Consider the following 19513-nt stretch of genomic DNA (forward strand, 5'->3'; position numbering starts at 1 on the left):
AGCGAAGCCATATAAACATACCATTATAATACATAATCAGAGCATTCCGCTCGTAACGATGGTCCTCTCACCTCCGTATCTGGAGCCTCCATAGAGGGCAAAGATTTTAATGAGCATCGCAATGATGGAAACAAAGCCGCGAATGCCTTACTAAGGTTCCGTTTGCGAGTTGCGATCGAGAATAAGTCGAATTTTGGCTACCTATGTTACTAAAAGGTATGGAAGAAATTCTAAGCGGTCGTACGTGCGAATAACTTGTTATTGAATATATTTAGCAATATCAAAGATTGTAAACTTAATTGTTAATACCGGCTGGATATAGATATGTGTTACTGTGTTGCGTTTATTAATTACATTTGCTGTTTTTGTGTGAAAGAGCGACTAACATGAATGCATCTTCAGATAATTTCGCGGTTATAAAAGTAATAAGATTATAATAAAATTTAAGATTTTAAAGCACATGCTTACACTACAATTAACTAGGTATCAGTAATAACGTAATTAAAAAGGCCTTAACGAAATGTTTTGTAAATTTTTTTTTGGTTTCGATGCGCGAAATACTCGAAGGAATTTAATTTTTCTTTTTATGTAAAGTAATAAATACTAAAGGTATTATAGTTAGGTACTATTATAAAACATATCGCAAATCGCAATGTGCGTCACCTATAATTTCGGATGCAAAAACGTTATTTTTTACCTACTCTTAAAATTTCTACAATTTATATTCGACGACAAATAGTAGAGGCTCTATCCATTTCGCCCGCCATCCAGTATGACGTATAAGGCTATACGATAAGTTCAGACTAAGGCAGTCACAATAGGTCGATATGTAAATGGCTAGCGAACCTAGAGGTCCGCTTTCAAAGGCATTATGAAAGGGCTATAGTTCTATAATTATAATATACTAGCTTTCCACCCGCAGCTTCGCCCGCGCAGTCAAAGAAAAACCCGCATAGTATTGCACGCCTCATAAGCGAAGCGTTGAGGTGGGTACTACTGTCACTTCGCGCAAAACATCTGATTTTTCAAACTTAAAATGTCTTTATGTATCATACATTGCACTTGTAAGATAATACATACACACACATATTAAGAAAAAACACTATTTTTAACGTTCATGATATTTTTGATGTCATTTTTGTTATTTAAACTAGTTAAAAAACAGTTTAAAAAAGTTCTGTCTTGGACGTCCGTGTGTCTGTATGTGCGGATCCTTTTTCTTGTTAACACGATAGCGGCCGAAATACTTTACTAATCGAGTCTTTTTTTTTCTCTTACGCTGGAGTATGCTCAGGAATAGAACCCTTTCATTTTTCAGGGTCTGATTTGATGTGGTTTAATTGTTATTAAATAAACAAAAATAATAATTAATAAATATTTATTAAAAAAAAATTATGAGGCGTGCACTTTTGGATTTTCCAAATTATTTAATTTTATTTCCCGTTCCCGTGGGATTTCCGGGATAAAACCTATCCTATTTCCCGGGGTAAAAAGTAGCCTATGTCCTTTCTCGGGTATCAAAATATCTCTATACCAAATTTCATGCAAATTGGTTCAGTAGTTAATGCGTGATTGAGTAACAGACAGACAGACAGAGTTACTTTCGCATTTATAATATTAGTATGGATTTTCTAGCTTCATGACGATTAGGTTAGTTTTATAAAATTGAATCAAATACCCAATAAGTACTTTATTTTTCGTGGTTAATCTGTTGATTAGAGGAATGTTAATATATGCTATCTAGATGTGTGTTTAATTTCATCTAAATATCTTCAGCTTTTTTTGTGTAACTGAGTTACGAATAAAACAAGATACATAACTAGTAATTAATTATATTATTTGCACTTTTTAAGTAAAAAAACATTTCCATTATGTATATGGCACTATTATTAATTAGAAATTATTCCAATGGATCGTATCACAAGTGAAAACCATAAAATTATAGTGCGTAGTTTTTTCAATGCAATTAACAACACTTGAACTCTGGCGCATCTGTCTTATTTCGATCAATAAATTTTCATCCCTAAGTAATTATCTTAAGATTCAAAATTCAATAACGCTATTGTGTCATAAAAAATATATCGTTACAAGGAAATATGGTCCTTGAAGCCGAATTTATAAGGATGATTTTTGAACGATGTTACGATTACATTAAAGTTTTTAGGGTGATCTGCGTACACATAAATGCAGGGTGTATTGCACCCCAATAACGGTTATATTTTGATATTATTTTAATTTGTGTTCAGAATAATAACAGGTGGTTTAAATTAATAGCAATTGATATTCAAAAATACATATTTATGTGGATCCGGATTCGATTATCATTAAACTACCTACAACAAATTATGTTTCAGATTCAGATTCAGATAAGCAAGATGAAATCTTATTAACTATACCTAGATACTGCCATATAGGTAATAGAAGAAAAATCTTTAATTATGTTATATGTAGTTTTTATTATATATTGAATATTATTTTGTCTCTGTATAATTTACAAATAATACAGAAGACAGAAAAGGTCAAATAAATAGAAAAATCTATATAAAAGGTTTGACTTACTTGCAAAAATATTCTCCTCGCGGCGTAGAAAGGCATGTGCCACCGTTCTTGCAAGGGGACGGAGAGCACGAGACGAAACCTGGAAATAAAGGATAGTATTAGTATTGTGAAGATATTTATTTATTGTAGAAAACTTAATTTAACGGGATATATGGAAAAAAGGTCTTAATTTGAACTCCCTTGGAACGTTAATTTGCGAAAAAATGTAATTGCAAATACAATTAATACAATAGGGAAGTATGTACTATATTTTATAAATTCGAAAAACACCCCGAGGCTTGTTAAGGCCTGCGTGGAAGACCCGAGTAGTAGATAGTATTTATTTAGCACAGACTAAATATAATTTCGTCTCTTTTTTTTGCCTTTTGTCTCAAAACTGAGTCTCTCTTTCTCTACTAATTTTTCTGTCTTCGTTGATGTTGATCAATGCTACGATATTAACCGGGCAAAACGCAATACTACGCAATTCTCATTTTCCAAAGTCGGTTAAAGTAAACCAGGATATTTGGATAAGTAATAAATATTTACACTTGTCAAATTCCCACTCACGCGCCGGTCGAGGTGTCAGAATATTTGCTTACGATAAGTTTAACGGCTATTTGAGATTAAGATAATTTTTTTAGGAATAAATCCTGGATTTATCAATTCAAGTATATTTAATCGTAATTCTTTGAAATACTTTAATTTGTATGATTTATTTCTGAATATTGATAAAATATGAATTACTAGCTTTCCACCCGCAGCTTCGCCCGCGCAGGCAAAGAAAAACCCGCATAGTTCCCGTTCCCGTGGGATTTCCGGGATAAAACCTATCCTATTTCCCGGGATAAAAAGTAGCCTATGTCCTTTCTCGGGTATCAAAATATCTATATACCAAATTTCATGCAAATTGGTTCAGTAGTTAAGGCGTGATTGAGTAACAGACAGACAGACAGAGTTACTTTCGTATTTATAATATTAGTATGGATTAATTCTGTTTTGAATATCTTATTCGATTTATTTAATATTTATTTAAGTTGGCTACCATTTTGTTTTCAGCAACAATAATGATTTAACGAGAAGAGAAGTGAATGTGAAGCGAACAGAAGTTGAAGTGATGCTCAAACTCGACTATGACTAGTTCTAACTATAACATCATATCCAGTTCTTTTGTAATAAGAATCATCAATTAGAACTATTTATAATCATAAACACAATTAAATATATTGAAACTTCTTATCAACCATAACTCTGTTTTAGCACTGACCCCATTTCATATTCACTACATTGAGCTTCGTAATTGTCCTTTTACGTTTTTAATTATTTTTCGACCCCATTACATAGTCACACCGAACTTCCCATTTGTTTTTACTTATTTTTAAAGCAAATTAATTAGAAACAAAACTCATTTATTGGTAGTCATCACCTTTTCATTGTTTTTTTTTGAAGTGAAACTTCTCTAGGCGCGTTGAGAGTAAAATTTCAGGGTCACGTCATGGCAATACCGTCCGGTCATGGGGTAAGGCGATTTTGGTTTCTTTGAATCTTGCCAAATAAGTTTCACTTCTGACACGTGTGTTCAGCACACCTGCTCTTTTTTGTAGTCTCATTACTTATAAAATCTTCTCTTGTTATTAGCATTGTAATTAATTCAATCGGAACATTACCAAAGCACACCTAATGGATGCCGAAAAATGCAAATGCGTTTTTTCATACTTCAGTCGAATCGATTAATTCGCTACACTGGGTGGTCTCGATGCACCGATCTTATCGATTGTTAATTCTAGTGCTGATTAAACTTCCGAATCGTTTAAATCTTTAGACGGATCTCGAGACGGATCTTAAGATATCTCGGATTAGATCTGATTTTGAAGAATGCGTAATGATTTGTCTTTGGAGTTTAGGAACTTGATATGAATGTTACGAATACCAAAGGTTCTTTCAATTTGTTAGTTGCCTTTACATGCTGTCTTGATATGGAATGGTAGATAGATGGAATATTAGTGTGATATCATAATTTTGTTTGTAAATGTAGGAACTTCTTAAAAACATCTTAATATCTTTATACTATTATAAAGGCGAAAGTTTGTAAGGATGTATGGATGTATGGATGTTTGTTACTCTTTCACGTAAAAACTACTGAACCGATTACAATGAAATTTAGCACACATATAGAGGGTAACTTGGATTAACACATAGGATAGGTTTTATCCCGGAAATCCCACGGGAACGGGAACTATGCGGGTTTTCCTTTGAAAACGCGGGCGAAGCCGCGGGCGGAAATCTAGTAAGTTATACAATTCATATTGTTTGTTCATAGTTGAGATTAGCAATTACTATCTCAAAAATTTGAAACGGATGTCCATCGAATAGTTGTAACTTGTAAGATACCTAGTGAATATTTTTACGGAGGGTTGCCATATTCAAACCTGGATATCATACAAGCAATTGCAAAACACTCCATGAGCTTCAATACAAAACAAAAACCGGTTAGCGGACATCCGTACAAGGATAACTTTTTACCGATCATGTTTACCGGTTTTAACGAAATCGTGAAATTAATGCATCGACCCTTTCATGAATAATTTATCTGTCCTAATATAGTCAAAGAGAATTCGTGAGTCAACGCTATTTGGCGGCAGATGGCGCTGTATCGAGTTTTTTTGTTTCTGTACTTATAAGTGATATTGATAGGTGTTTTGGTTATTTAAGTGTGCTTGTGTGGTGATTGTTAATGTGTGGGTAAATGAATGATGTTTTAGGAATCAACAATGACTCTATTATACTAGTAGACGCGGCATACGCCAACATCATTGCACTAAAAAACAGCGCAATGAATACATATACCTACTTACTAACGCATTATCACCAATACAGTTGTTCTCTCTTTCACTCTCACGCACGAGACATAATACATGTCTCACTCATGTACTTCGTAATAACAACTGCCGATTAAAATATAAAAAGAACGTCCAGCAACGACGCTGAATGGTGCGTGACTAAGTGAAACTCGGGCACTTAGCTGAGTTTTTTCTTGCCAAAATAGAGAGCGGGTAACGTATCTAGCTTTTTTATATATCATAGGGAATCAAGGTTTGTTTTTAAATGTATAACCACTGTAAGGAAGTAAGAAAGCAGAAGAATTAAAATGCCTCCTCACGTTTAACTTTTATAATCCTTTCAAATTTTAGTACATTTAAGTACAAAAAAAGTAAAAACCATATCGATTACTAAAAATATAATTTACTAAAATACACGGTCTATTTAAAAAAATTCAACTTGATTTATACGTGTTATCCCTAAATTCATACAATCCTGACTGGACAAAACAGGACAAGTCGCAACTTGAAGCGTACGATTTTTAATATTTTAATATTTTTAACACTGATAACGTAGCGTGGGAAAGAGTTACTGATAACCGAATATACATACATAAAAATATCTTCGCCCACTAACGCTTCCGCGAAGTATCCGTGAGAAATGAACTGTGATATATTATTTATATATTACGTTGTAATAATACGCAATTTGCATTTGATAACAGATTAAAAATGTTGCTTCTGTAAACAATGGTGGTTCGGAGAAACGAAGATGTTATTAGAGAAGGTAGATAATTGTGGTAAATTAATACTTAATTAATATGCATTTGCTTGATTAATCATTATTCGACTGGCTTTTGTTTACAACAATGAAAGATAAGTTCGACATCTGTATCAAAATTCAAAAGTGACAATTTTAAAGCAAGAACTTTTCTATCATTTTGTTTTTTTGCATTACTTTCTGTACCTGGATAATTGGGTAGTTTCAATTGATAATTCTCCTTTCATTTCTAAATCTAAATGTACACATAAAAGGTAGTGTGTTCAAATAAAACAACAACAAACATAGTTTCATAATGTATTGCGTAAAGCCCGAAAAACAATATATTTATTTATTTATTTACTCTTTATTGTACAACATATTACAATGAAAGTACATAAAACAAAACCATTTAAAATGTACAAACGGCGGCCTTATGGCTCAAAGCCATCTCTGCCAGGCAACCTTCGGCAAATATACCACTATACATAGTATAAAACAAAGTCGCCCTTTCTGTCCCTATGTCCCTTTGTATGCTTAAATCTTTAAAACTACGCAACGGATTTTGATGCGGTTTTTTGTAATAGATAGAGTGATTCAAGAGGAAGGTTTTAGTATATAATTTATTAGGTTTTAGACAAAGCGGGCGAAGCCGCGGGCGGAAAGCTAGTTATTCATAATACTGAAAGGACTTCAATATAAAATACTGGAAGCTTAAATAATAATCTGAAGCAGTACTCAGTTGTACGTGGGATTTTATTGGCTACTGACTGATTCGCAAGTGCGGGCGCATGTATATTTGTAAACATTTTGCAGCTTTTCTAGAAAGCTCTATCATTCGAGTATCATATCACCTTTAATTTATTGCTAATGCTTACAGTTTTTATACAGTTAGTAGTTTAATTCTTACTGATGACCATAATTATATTTGTCCTTTTGATATAAAACGTTACTAAAATTTAACATATGTATGTCGTAGGTATTAAAAATTATGGAGTACTAGTGGTCCGCCCCGGCTTCGCCCGTGGTACCTCCATGTTTAAACTATCCCATCTCTCAAGTTGGATCGAACTGCACATGGTGTGCGAATTTTATTATAATCGGTTTAGTGGTTTAGGAGTCCATTGAGGACAAACATTGTGACACGAGATTTATATATATTAAGATAAGATACTAGGTTACCGCCCGCGGCTTCGCCCGCGTTTTCAAAGAAAAACCCGTTCCCGTAGGATTTCCGGGATAAAACCTATCCTATGTCCTTTCTCGGGTATCAAAATATCTCTATACCAAATTTCATGCAAATTGGTTCAGTAGTTAAGGCGTGATTGAGTAACAGACAGACAGACAGAGTTACTTTCGCATTTATAATATTAGTATAGATTGACAGTTAGAAATTATGTATGGCTAAAATTGACTAGTCCTCAGTATTTAATACGTAGCCCGGTTGCCTGAAAGAGATTACTGCTAAGTGATAAGGCAGCCTAATAAACTGTACTATGTTTTGGTATAAAATTGAGACATAATTTCTTATTTGTATGGTTATATTAAAGAGTTAATAAATAACACACCAAAAATGCGACACTTCAAGTCTAAATATTACCAAATAAAAATGCGTCATATCGCGTGATCACCATAAACTTTAGAAGATTTTGATTGTCGTAGGTACATTACCAATTTCACGGTAAAACATTGTCAGATTGGGGAATTTTAATCGCATATACCTACGAGAGAAATCTTTGGCATTGTAATTGGCCCCTTTGTCATAGTTTAAACTTGCCCAAACATATGTATGTAATTGATAATTCGCTTGTGAAAGTAGGACTTAGCTACCTGCAAGCATTGATGCATAGGTCATAAGTTTAGATTAATTATGCATAGTGAAAGAGATATTAATATAGTGTTCGTAAATCAGTAGTAAATATACAAGAAGATACTAAATTACGTTTGTGGAAGAAGGTACAGGAAGGTCAGATAGCTGAAGCTTTTTTGTGACAGTGCTGCTATTCCCACTGATTAGTTAAAGCTTTATATTAACTTGTCTAATCAACTCATGTTTTGTTTTCCTAAATATTAAGATTATTTAAATATATGTATTGTAATTTTAAACGTTTTTCTAACGACAAATATAACGACTTTAAGGTCTTGGTAATTCACATTTATCTTTAATTACCATAGCAATTGATGGCAGATTGTTTTTCCTAATTAAAGCAAGATATCAAAACACGCGGGTTCAATTATCAGTCTTTAGAACAAATAAATTTGCATAAACGATTTCTAAGATATTATTTTAATCAATTTTCTGTATTTCATTTCTATTGTGTTTATGATTGTTGTAACCAATAACGAATGTGAAGTTAATTTGGCATAAAAACGGACAATTATTATTTACACCACGCGTTGATTCACTTAAAAGAAAACGAATCAAAATTATTTTAAACCCTATAAAACTATATTCCACACTGTGATTCCACATGTAATAAAAAACCGCCAATGACATCACAATATCATTGACAATGAAACAATAATTTTATAGCATCTGTGTATGAATGTATGTGTGAAGGGTGCCCACCCTTCCGTCACGCGTGTGCGCATAGAGACTATGCTATGGTGGAATATTCTAGATGTAATGTACTGGTTTATTTGAGGACGATTCACATTTACTTTATAGCTACGAATTAAAAATTTCCTTTAAATTTTAAGCTTGACCTCCTAACTACTGATGTATTATATATACGTGAATAGTTTTTTTAGTGTGTATGTTTGTTGATTTTTTATGATAAAACGGAAGTTGTTAATTTTGTTAAAGTATATAGAAAACTAGATTTCCGCCCGCGGCTTCGCCCGCGTTTTCAAAGGAAAACCCGCATAGTTCCTGTTCCCGTGGGATTTCCGGGATAAAACCTATCCTATGTGTTAATCCAAGTTACCCTCTATATGTGTGCTAAATTTCATTGTAATCGGTTCAGTAGTTTTTACGTAAAAGAGTAACAAACATCCATACATCCATACAAACTTTCGCCTTTATAATAGTATTAAGATAGTCTAGACCAGCTTTCACTATACCAAATCACCATTCCCAATAGTCTATACTCTACTCTAAAAATGAATCGCCAAATGTTGCTTAGCGCAAAGTCCAAAAAATAGAATAAATAGCCGAATTGAAGGTCAATCCGTTATTGTCCAATTCGGCTATTTATTCTATTTTTTTAAGGCACAAGGAAGGTGCCTATGAAGAGAAAACACGAAAACGGGACAATAGAGCAGAAAGCCCGTTGGGGCAGCTCGTTAAAAATACAAGGTAGGTACTAGGTACTACATATCACATATGTATCAGCTATCAAGTACTTTAAACTTAAATAACATATAAATGGTCCCAAAACAACAAATACACTCCCCAGTCACCCACTGGCACACAATGATCTGATTGCGGATGTAGTGTATTGACTATTGTGGCATCCGGCGCGCCTTGTTTGGTACTAGACGTTTGGTGATGTTTCGTTTGAAGACTACAAATTGGAACATTTAGTCCATTTTCAAGTTCTATATTTGTTACTTGAACTGTTTTTTGGTAGATTTTGGGTTTACAATTATTTGAATAGATTCAAAACTAAATTGATCTCTCGATATTTATCTTTTTTGTACCTCCAATGTTTCGGAAGTTGCATTATCACTTGCTATTAGTTAGTTTTATTAATCTCATTACATAATGTTGCCAAATTGTATTAAGAAACATCCGTCTGAAGATGTGTTTAATATTTATATATTATGTTACATAACAGGAAATAGAAATAAAACCGCTTCTCGTGTGAAGATTATAATGTAAAGGTGAGTATCGACTTCGCGCTCCAAGAGGTCGAACATTGGCGCGCGCTCCAGCCGCGTGAAATGGATACCTGTTTGGAACGCGCGCCAAAATGTTCGTTGGAGCGGTCGAACGCGGAGCGGTCCGTTCCGTCGGGTTTCGGTTTTTTACCGCGCATCAAACGTGGCGCGCGCGCCAATGGAGACGGGTTTGTCGTATTTTTTGTGTTTGTTGCGCTCCGAATAATAATTCTGGGACTATCCTTGATAATATAGACTGCTTTGAAACTCTGAACAGGTATTGCAAGCTTGTCTCTAGCCTTTCAGTCACTGTAATAGCTTCGCGAAACTGGGTGTCCATTTTTTTCACCTTTGGCTCTATCAAGTTATGCAAGTAATAAAAATCTTCTGTAGACATTCTTTTGAAGTTTTTTATTGTTTCTTCTATCACTTCGAACTGCATATCTCTTATAAGCGTCACTCCATACTGCATTTTTTTTCAGTACAGCTCTTTTATCCACCAACGCACTTGACGTTTCTGTTTTTCCTTTTTTATTATGCTGTGTACATAATAATTACAATAGCTGCTGCTGCTCGTACACGACGCTTCCATGATGAACGGTCAAACACTGGAACAGTTGCCACGCGCGCCAGGCGCGCTTAGTTGATATACTTCAATTATTTGGAACGCGCTCCGCGGAACGCACTCTCGGCGCGGTCATTCATGGCGCGCGCGCCAGGAGCGCAAAGTCGATACCCAGCTTAACACTTTTTTTTAATTCAGATTTACACTCAGTATGTAGGGCACGAAATTTGGTAGACTATGGAAAGTGTTATTTTAATATACATATGTAATCAAGAAACGACATCGTGTACGCATATTCTCGGTGTAAATTAGCATAATTTGTATCTTCATTCCATAACTATTTTTATCAAGTAAAACAATATACATGTTTTCCTTGTATATTCACACATCGGTTGAATTAAAGAAAAGACGTAAACAAATTAAGTGCTTTATCGTGTTCCAAATTTTATGACAAATTGAATGCGAATAAAACTGTATGAATCAGGAAATGATATTTAATTCACGATTTTTAGTTTATTAATTTACAATTAAAAATTGTGAAATCGATACTCAAGATTTGGCCAAAATATACAATTATTTTGAAAAATATCTTCAATAATGATAATATGAATTACCTATAAATAAAATAGCTATTTTCTCTCAGCCACACAAAAGGCCGTGTCCGTTATGCATATTCTTAGTAGGTACCGCTAGGCGCTGGTCAGGTCCTATATATATGCAATTTCATAAGGATTTATTGTTTCCAACAAATTGAGACGATTTCCAGAACATTACTGCGATTGAGAACGTGAGTATATTACTATACAGCTTTGAAAATATATCTCTACTATCTATTACTAATAATTTAATACAAAGCTGAAGTTTCTTGCCTGTTTGAACGCGCTAATATCAGGAAGTAATACACCGATTTCAATAATTCTTACATCGCCTAAACCGAACTAATAGTACATACACCAATGCCACAACCACAGTAACCGATTTGGATGAAATTTGGTATTTTATCCCGGAAATCCTACGGGAACTGGAACTATGCGGGTTTTTCTCTACGCGCGTAAAGCCGTGGCGGACCACATTGAAAAAATCGATCCTCACTTATATGAAAATCCACATACTGATGCTAAACTAAGGATTGCTGCGTTACTTATTTGCAAAGCGTTTAATTAATTAATGAAAGAGCTTTTTTATAATTTATGGGAAAGAAACAGATTCGCAAGAGCTTGTGCATTCAGTCTAATAGGTTTCTAATTTGGGATATTTACAATACAATACTTTCTTCATCTTCTGATGATTCATACAACATCCTACCTAATTATATAGCACACTAGCGGTCCGCCCCGGCTTCGCCCGTGGTACATATTTACGTTTTCTCTACATAAAAACCATCCTCGTACTTCAAGGAATATAATAAAAAAAGAATTATCGAAATCGGTTCAGCCGTTCTCGAGTTATGCGCTTACCAACACATTTTGCGATTCATTTTTATATATAAAGAAAGAAGAGAAGAAGATAGATAATAAAGGCTTACAATTGATTGATTGACCGATTCATTAACAATGGAGGACGGAATGTCGCAGAGGTTTTGGTACATAAGATCTAATGTAACTGTGAAATGTGAATGTAACAATGTAAATCTCTTGTCAGCTGATTGTTTCAGCTCTTTGATAAAAGATGTTACAAGATTTATTTATATGACAGCTTTTAGAAGCACTTGAATTTAGTAAACTATTAAGCACCGGTTTGGAAGGCAGTTGTTAAAGAAAAACGAGGAAAATGGAGAGAAAAGGTTTTCTAGTTCTAATGTAATAATTCTGGAATAATTTTATTAATTATTTTTTCTTTTGAGGAAATAACCAGACTCGTTCTATGCTTGATGATGTATTTCTTAATAGAATCCATACTGGATTGAAGTCTGGCCCTACAGTTTTACATTTGAATTAACCACCATACCAAGGAAAACACCTTAAGGTTCTCACATACAAAGTTCTACATTAGGAATCCTATCTTAAATGCTCCTTCGATCATAATGTAGAATCTATTCAACCAATTCCTCATTGTGTTTTGAACAAAGCCTTATAAATTTAGTTTAAGCCTATTTATATGCCCTCAATACAAGAACTACGCTTAAGGAAGTACCAGCTATACTTTATAAGGTACTAGCGACCCGCCCCGGCTTCGCACGGGTGCAATGCTGATACTAAATACACTACAGAAAAACTGTGAACGTTGGTTGTATATAAAAACATAGCGGCCCGCTCCGACTTCGTATAGATAGCCTGGCGGCCGGCCGGTACCGCCGCAAACGCTACGTCCCGCAATTTTTAAATCTGTAATATCTTCGAAAATATTCACTTAAATCATACGGTGTAAAGGGCCATATAGATCTATATTAAACGAACAATGTATTCAAGGTATTAAATTGGTTAAAGATTAATGCTGTATTGGTTAAAATCGCATCGAAAATTAGCCATTATTTTTCGTAAAAAGTAAATGACAAAAAAATGTTATTGTGGGTTATCCATAAGAGATAGACATATACCATCGCGGACTTTTCTATAGACCTTTTCAATGTGTATAATACTTAGTACATTATTTTGATAAAACTCGTAGGGTTCAGCCTGCGTTTGCAATGTAAGCGGAAAAAATGTAATTTTTTACGACATCACTTTAGAAACCTCAAAAATAACAGTACTTCTCCACTATTTAATGGATGTTATTATACATATAAACCTTCCTCTTGAATCACTCTATCTATTAAAAAAAACCGCATCAAAATCCGTTGCGTAGTTTCAAAGATTTAAGCGTACAAAGGGACATAGGGACATAAGGACATAGGGACAGGGAAATCGACTTTGTTTTATACTATGTAGTGATGAGCTATTGATACTATTGTTTCTGATATATGGAGAGACAGACACAAAAAAGGGTTTTATTATGGATTCTAGACTGGACTATGAGAGGGGTACATTGATATGAAATTATAGCTTTTTATTCTTTTATTGTGAACAATTCAAATTGAAATGTCTTGTGTTCATCATAATGTACAGACAGCAACGTAACTATATACATTTTAACAATACAAAACTACTATAATTTGGAAAATCCAAAAGTGCACGCCTCATAATTTTTTTTTAATAATTATTATTTTTGTTTATTTAATAACAATTAAACCACATCGAATCAGACCCTGAAAAATGAAAGGGTTCTATTCCTGAGCATACTCAAGCGTAAGAGAAAAAAAAAAGACTCGATTAGTAAAGTATTTCGGTCGCTATCGTGTTAACAAGAAAATCCTCCGCACATACAGACACACGGACGTCCAAGACAGAACTTTTTTAAACTGTTTTTTAACTAGTTTAAATAACAAAAATGACATCAAAAATATCATGAATGTTAAAAATAGTGTTTTTTCTTAATATGTGTGTGTATGTATTATCTTACAAGTGCAATGTATGATACATAAAGACATTTTAAGTTTGAAAAATCAGATGTTTTGCGCGAAGTGACAGTAGTACCCACCTCAACGCTGTGCTTATGAGGCGTGCAATATTCTATAACTCTTAGAAACTTAACTTGAAGAAATTTTAAATAAATATAGCTTAAAAATAGCACGCTCTAATAATATGAAATTAATGTACATACATATACCTATCCTTGATAAGTGTACAAAATGAGAGCCAAGTCTGTTCCTTCAAAACTAAAGGAGTCGGTTACGTACAAACATACCTACCGCTGAAGCGAATATATTACGATAAAACTATTAATTAATGAAGATCTCATTGCTGACGGTACATCATTTTCACAATAAATCTATTCTCACAACTAGAAGTTACACATAAGGAGCACATAATTCAGTTTTAATAGCTCAAGTTAACCCTTATAAGGTCGGTGTGAGTTTCACTCAACAAAAACTCCAGTCTGTTCGCTTTATATAACTAAACTTACGTGGTTGTATATTTCCGTCTTCGTATTGGAAAATAATAATAATAGTTTAAAAAACTAAAAAACACGCTTTTTATAGAAAACCGAACTAAAAAATAGAAAATTTTATCAAATTAGTTAGTCATCGGTCCTCAATAAATCTACAAAGTTTGAACGAAATCTGGCCGTTTAAAGTGGGTCAAAATCGCGCCCAAAGAAGTCGGTTACAAACAAACAAACATACAGGTGAAGCTAATATAAAGCGTGTAATAACTATTATTCACTCTTGCTTTTCTATCTTTTATTATTTACCGAGCCGTGCCCCGCGGTTTTACATTTCTCCGCTCCTATTGGTATTAGCGTGATCAATAATTTTTCAAATTGGACCAGTGGTTCCTAAGATTAGCGTGTTCAAGCAAACAAACTCTTAAGCTTTATAATATACGGATAAGTAGATAAAACTACGTAATGATTAAGAAACCAATATAGATTTTAATGGTAACAACCGAACGAAGTAGATGTGATTAAAATCATGAAACAATAAAATGCAGAATTATGTTCCAAAAAGTTTAAATGTTTACAAAATTTTGATGCTAAAATCTAAACATCCAACTCTAGAAAATAAAAACTTAACAGTCTTTGAAGAAAGGAATCCTTTAACAATATGGAACATAAAACACGGTTCTTCACTATCTAATAACAATTACATTATCAACTAGCGACCCGCCCCGGCTTCGCACGGGTGCAATGCTGATACTAAATACACTACAGAAAAACTGTGAACGTTGTATATAAAAACATAGCGTCCCGCTCCGGCTTCGCACGGGTATAAAATAGATAGCCGGGCGGCCGGCCTGTAGCGCTGCAAACGCTACGTCCCGCAATTTTTAAATCTGTAATATCTTCGAAAATATTCACTTAAATCATACGGTGTAAAGGGCCATATAGATCTATATTAAATGAACAATGTATTCAAGGTATTTAATTGGTTAAGGATTAATGCTGTATTGGTTAAAATCGCATCGAAAATTAGCCATTATTTGTCGTAAAAAGTAAATGACAAAAAAAAGTTATTGTGGGTTATCCATAAGAGATAGACATATACCATCGCGGACTTTTCTGTAGACCTTTTCAATGTGTATAATACTTAGTACATTATTTTGATAAAACTCGTAGGGTTCAGCCTGCGTTTGCAATTTAGGCGGAAAAAATTTAATTTTTTACGACATCACATTAGAAACCTCAAAAATAACAGTACTTCTCCACTATTTAATGGATGTTATTATACATATAAACCTTCCTCTTGAATCACTCTATCTATTAAAAAAAACCACATCAAAATCCGTTGCGTAGTTTCAAAGGTTTAAGCGTACAAAGGGACATAGGGACATAGGGACATAGGGACATAGGGACAGGGAAAGCGACTTTGTTTTATACTATGTAGTGAAGAAACTTAGGTTGGCCTTCAGGCAAAAGGGATCCTATCAAATGGTAAACTTGACCTTGTATCTTAAAAGTAAGCATGAAAGGACCTTCTGATAATTGTTGAGCACCAAAGGATCATTTGAAACGCACTACTATAAGAGCGAATATTGTCTAAGAACTGTTTAGATTGCACGTCATGTTCCTCTAAAAGTAGTGATTTCAAAGGTTCCGGTGTATCTTCAAACGAAAGCCGACTCCTTACTCCACTTTAAAGCATTACAAAAATAACGTACTACGTTAATATCGCCTATACAGAAGATGATCTGTAATCAATTGTGAGGTTATAAGAAAACCCACTTTTATATTTGTCGGACCCCACCACCGAATTCGTAGATTGATCTTCTATGTTTACCTCTAAGTCATTAAGACTATGCGAAATCTGTCTGCAGTAAGAGGGCCTCTCGCTATTCGTCCGTTTCCAGAGACCGAATAGTTTCAATTCTTAATCTTTCATTAAACAAACTTAATAATCGCTTTTGTCTCAATTAATTGTAATATTCGCGTCCCTACTCTAGTCATTGCTTATGCTCATGTTCATCTTCAAGAGATCGAATAATATTATGGTGCACCCTATCATTTGTCAAACGGTCTTCATATTGAGTAAAAGTTTCAGATTCTCGAGATAAAATGTGACGGCCGTGATCAGCTGTGAGACGTTATACCCTCTCAGTGAAGGTTTCGGTCTCATGGGATAGTACATGCCGTTCGCGGTCAGCTGTGAGCCGCAATTCTCGTTGTGAAGCGGTTTCAGGTTCTCGGCATAACACGTGTTGTTTTCGGCCTAGAGTATACCTCTAACGATTCTTGAGAACTCTTATTTCTCATTTTCTTAGCTTTGCTCGAATTTCGAGATAAAGATTTTTTAGGTGGCACTGATGCATGAAAATAAAAATTGAGTTAAAACGGACTGAGAGTGTTATAGACAAATATAATCAGAAAGCTTCGAACTCCTAAGCTATCGGAAGTTACACGTGTTATTGTGAGTCAACCATAAAAGATAGACATTTATGATGTCGGGAGATATTTTTTATATAATAAGGAGAACATTTCTTTCATACATGATTTCTGTGTAGCTTTAACCATTAAGGTTGCACACGCGACGAAAGCTTAAAAATGGAGTTACTGCTCTGCTCAGGAATATGAAAAATAATTGTACCAAGTTTCGTTTAAATCCGTCGAGTAGTTTTTGTTTCTATACCGGTTATACGGACAAAAATTTTACTGTTTGCTTCTTTGGCATCAGTGTCGATCCCTTATCACCCCGTGATAGTTATTTAGGAAATATATTTCATGTACAGATTTAATATACCTAAGTATACATAATATATTTAGATTCCAATTTCCATGTAACGTTAAATTCGACTATACAATAACTAACAGACAACGCAGGTTACTCTCGTTTCCGTAAGTTGAGGCGGCTACATATTCGGTCCTCATAACATCACTTTTAGTGAACGAAACGACAGCGCGGTTTAATTCGATGCCAACACCATCAGAAAAAAGGAAATATTTTTAATTGTGAAAAAATATTATGATTTACACTATTTTAATATAAAATATATGGCTGTGAGTGTGTAAAAATAAATCCAGCTAGTTTCACATCACACTTATGTTTATAATTAGCTATACGACATGAAAATATACATATTAATTACCAAGCAATAATCATACAGGTAAATACTGAACAAAAGTATTAACAGTCAAAGTTTATTTTTACTAACATTTAACAACACCCATGTAAATGATGAAGAAATGATAATTATCAACGAACTAACCTTTTCTATAATACTTAACACAGCACATTTTTTAAATTATCTTGCTCAACTCTGCTCAAAAATTTGAGGGTTTTGTTGGAACTGTAATGTGTCAAAACTATGATATATCATCTAAACTACGATACAACTTGCATGCGGAAATGCTCATTACAATCAGTGAATTTAAAGAATAACTAACAACAACTATTCAATTTTATTGAGCTGATGAATATCTTTTGCCTGGAAGAGATCACCGCCGCCTAATAAATATACTGTGTTTTCTTATAAAATCGTAACATAATTTCTTTTATCTACTAAATTTTAATAAATAAGTTCTTTTTGTTATTTTTATCTAAAAATGATCTTGAGCTTATATTAGGCAAAAGTATACATTAACTTTTTATAATTTCAGGACCGCACCTTAAATGGGGTGCTCGGAAAATATGCCTACGGATTATTAATAGAGAAATGATACCTACACAACAAAGTTATGTTGGTTCCATTTTATTTATAAAATATAATGAAAATGGGCAAATATAAAACATATTATGTAAAATGATTAAAAATAAATAAATGAAGCAACTACGATTCAAAGAAAACATCTTTTTCAGTGTGAAAATGCTCTAAGCAATCCTGGATGATGAGTAGGTATAATATCATGTACTCTCATCCCAGTACGGTCGGTACCTCGATAGCCATAACGATAAATATTATAATCAGATAACAGCAAAGTCAGAATAAAAATCAAAACGTAGTAGTTTGATATGTGGTTGGCTGCCCCTCCTCTCCTTCCTGAAAAATATCCTCCAAAATTACCCGAGATACTTCCAATGATTGAACCATACGTTGGACATTAACTTCAGTCAAAAATTGACGAAGCGGATTACTAATTTCCACTTAATCCTTGCTGCCACTATCTTCATCATCAAATCATCAATTTTCAAGTGGTGTTGTAAAATTGTCAGCAGAAATAGTCTTCCAAAGGCGATATAATTTTATGAACATTGAATCTGTTAATAAAAAATCAAACGTTAATAATTGTAAATCAATAAAAAAAGCTACTTACAAATAAAATTTTATCAACAAACTACTGTTCCCAACGCACCTCAAAATCTTGTAAAAGTCAAAAAGAATTCATCATTTTATTATTTCATTCTAAAAGTGTAATATAAAACCATTATAAAACCAATAAAAAACATGAATTGCTATCATTATAAAAATAAATACCTATAAAAGTAACAACTTACCTTTTGTGGGAACGCATGGTGAAAATTCACAAAACACGAAGATTGAATTTGATATTTTTGGTTTTATGACATTTATTTTAATTTTACTTATTTATTTATTTATTCAAATGCTTTATAAATATAAATTTATAAATAATAAATTTATAAAGAATAGAAACATTCGATCACGAAATTATGTGGGTTCGAGTCCCGCCTCGTGATCGAATTTTTTCTATTCTTTATAAATTTATAAAACACGAAGATTAAAAATGTAACCAATGAACACAATCAATATTAGATTAATTGTAATGGTGTCTAGTTTGACTTAAAATAATAAACATCTACCCTCACTTTTAAAAATGTAGTATATTCACACGAAATATAAGCGCACCTTATAGGGAAGGGAAGATATGGGTTAAAGAGTTAAATAAATAACATGATTATATTTAAATTATTAATTTTCAACAGTTGTTCAGTAGTGATAACATGTAAATTGATTTGATTTTTACGAAATCTCATAGATGGCGCTGTTTCAAATTTGTCTTTATACTAATAAATTCATTAAACTGTTTCTCTGCCCAAATTACGTAAATGACATAGTTTTTATTTTGTAAAGCTAGATAATA

General features: G+C 33.4%; 1 protein-coding gene across 2 annotated transcripts in view; it reads right to left on the reverse strand.

Annotated features, from left to right (window-relative positions):
* N (neurogenic locus Notch protein) overlaps nucleotides 1-19513 on the reverse strand; it is a 135478-nt gene that overhangs the window by 85654 nt on the left and 30311 nt on the right. For both annotated transcript variants that reach the window (XM_090119355.1, XM_090119354.1), the window contains exon 2: nucleotides 2560-2638. In XM_090119355.1, coding sequence (XP_089975481.1) covers nucleotides 2560-2638 — 79 coding nt within the window. The remainder of the gene's footprint in view (nucleotides 1-2559; nucleotides 2639-19513) is intronic.

The sequence above is a fragment of the Colias eurytheme genome, chromosome 3 (genome assembly GCF_061535395.1).
Source record: "Colias eurytheme isolate Ceu_HAF_F1 chromosome 3, ilColEury1 Martin Lab GWU primary, whole genome shotgun sequence".
NCBI classification, from domain to species: domain Eukaryota; kingdom Metazoa; phylum Arthropoda; class Insecta; order Lepidoptera; family Pieridae; genus Colias; species Colias eurytheme.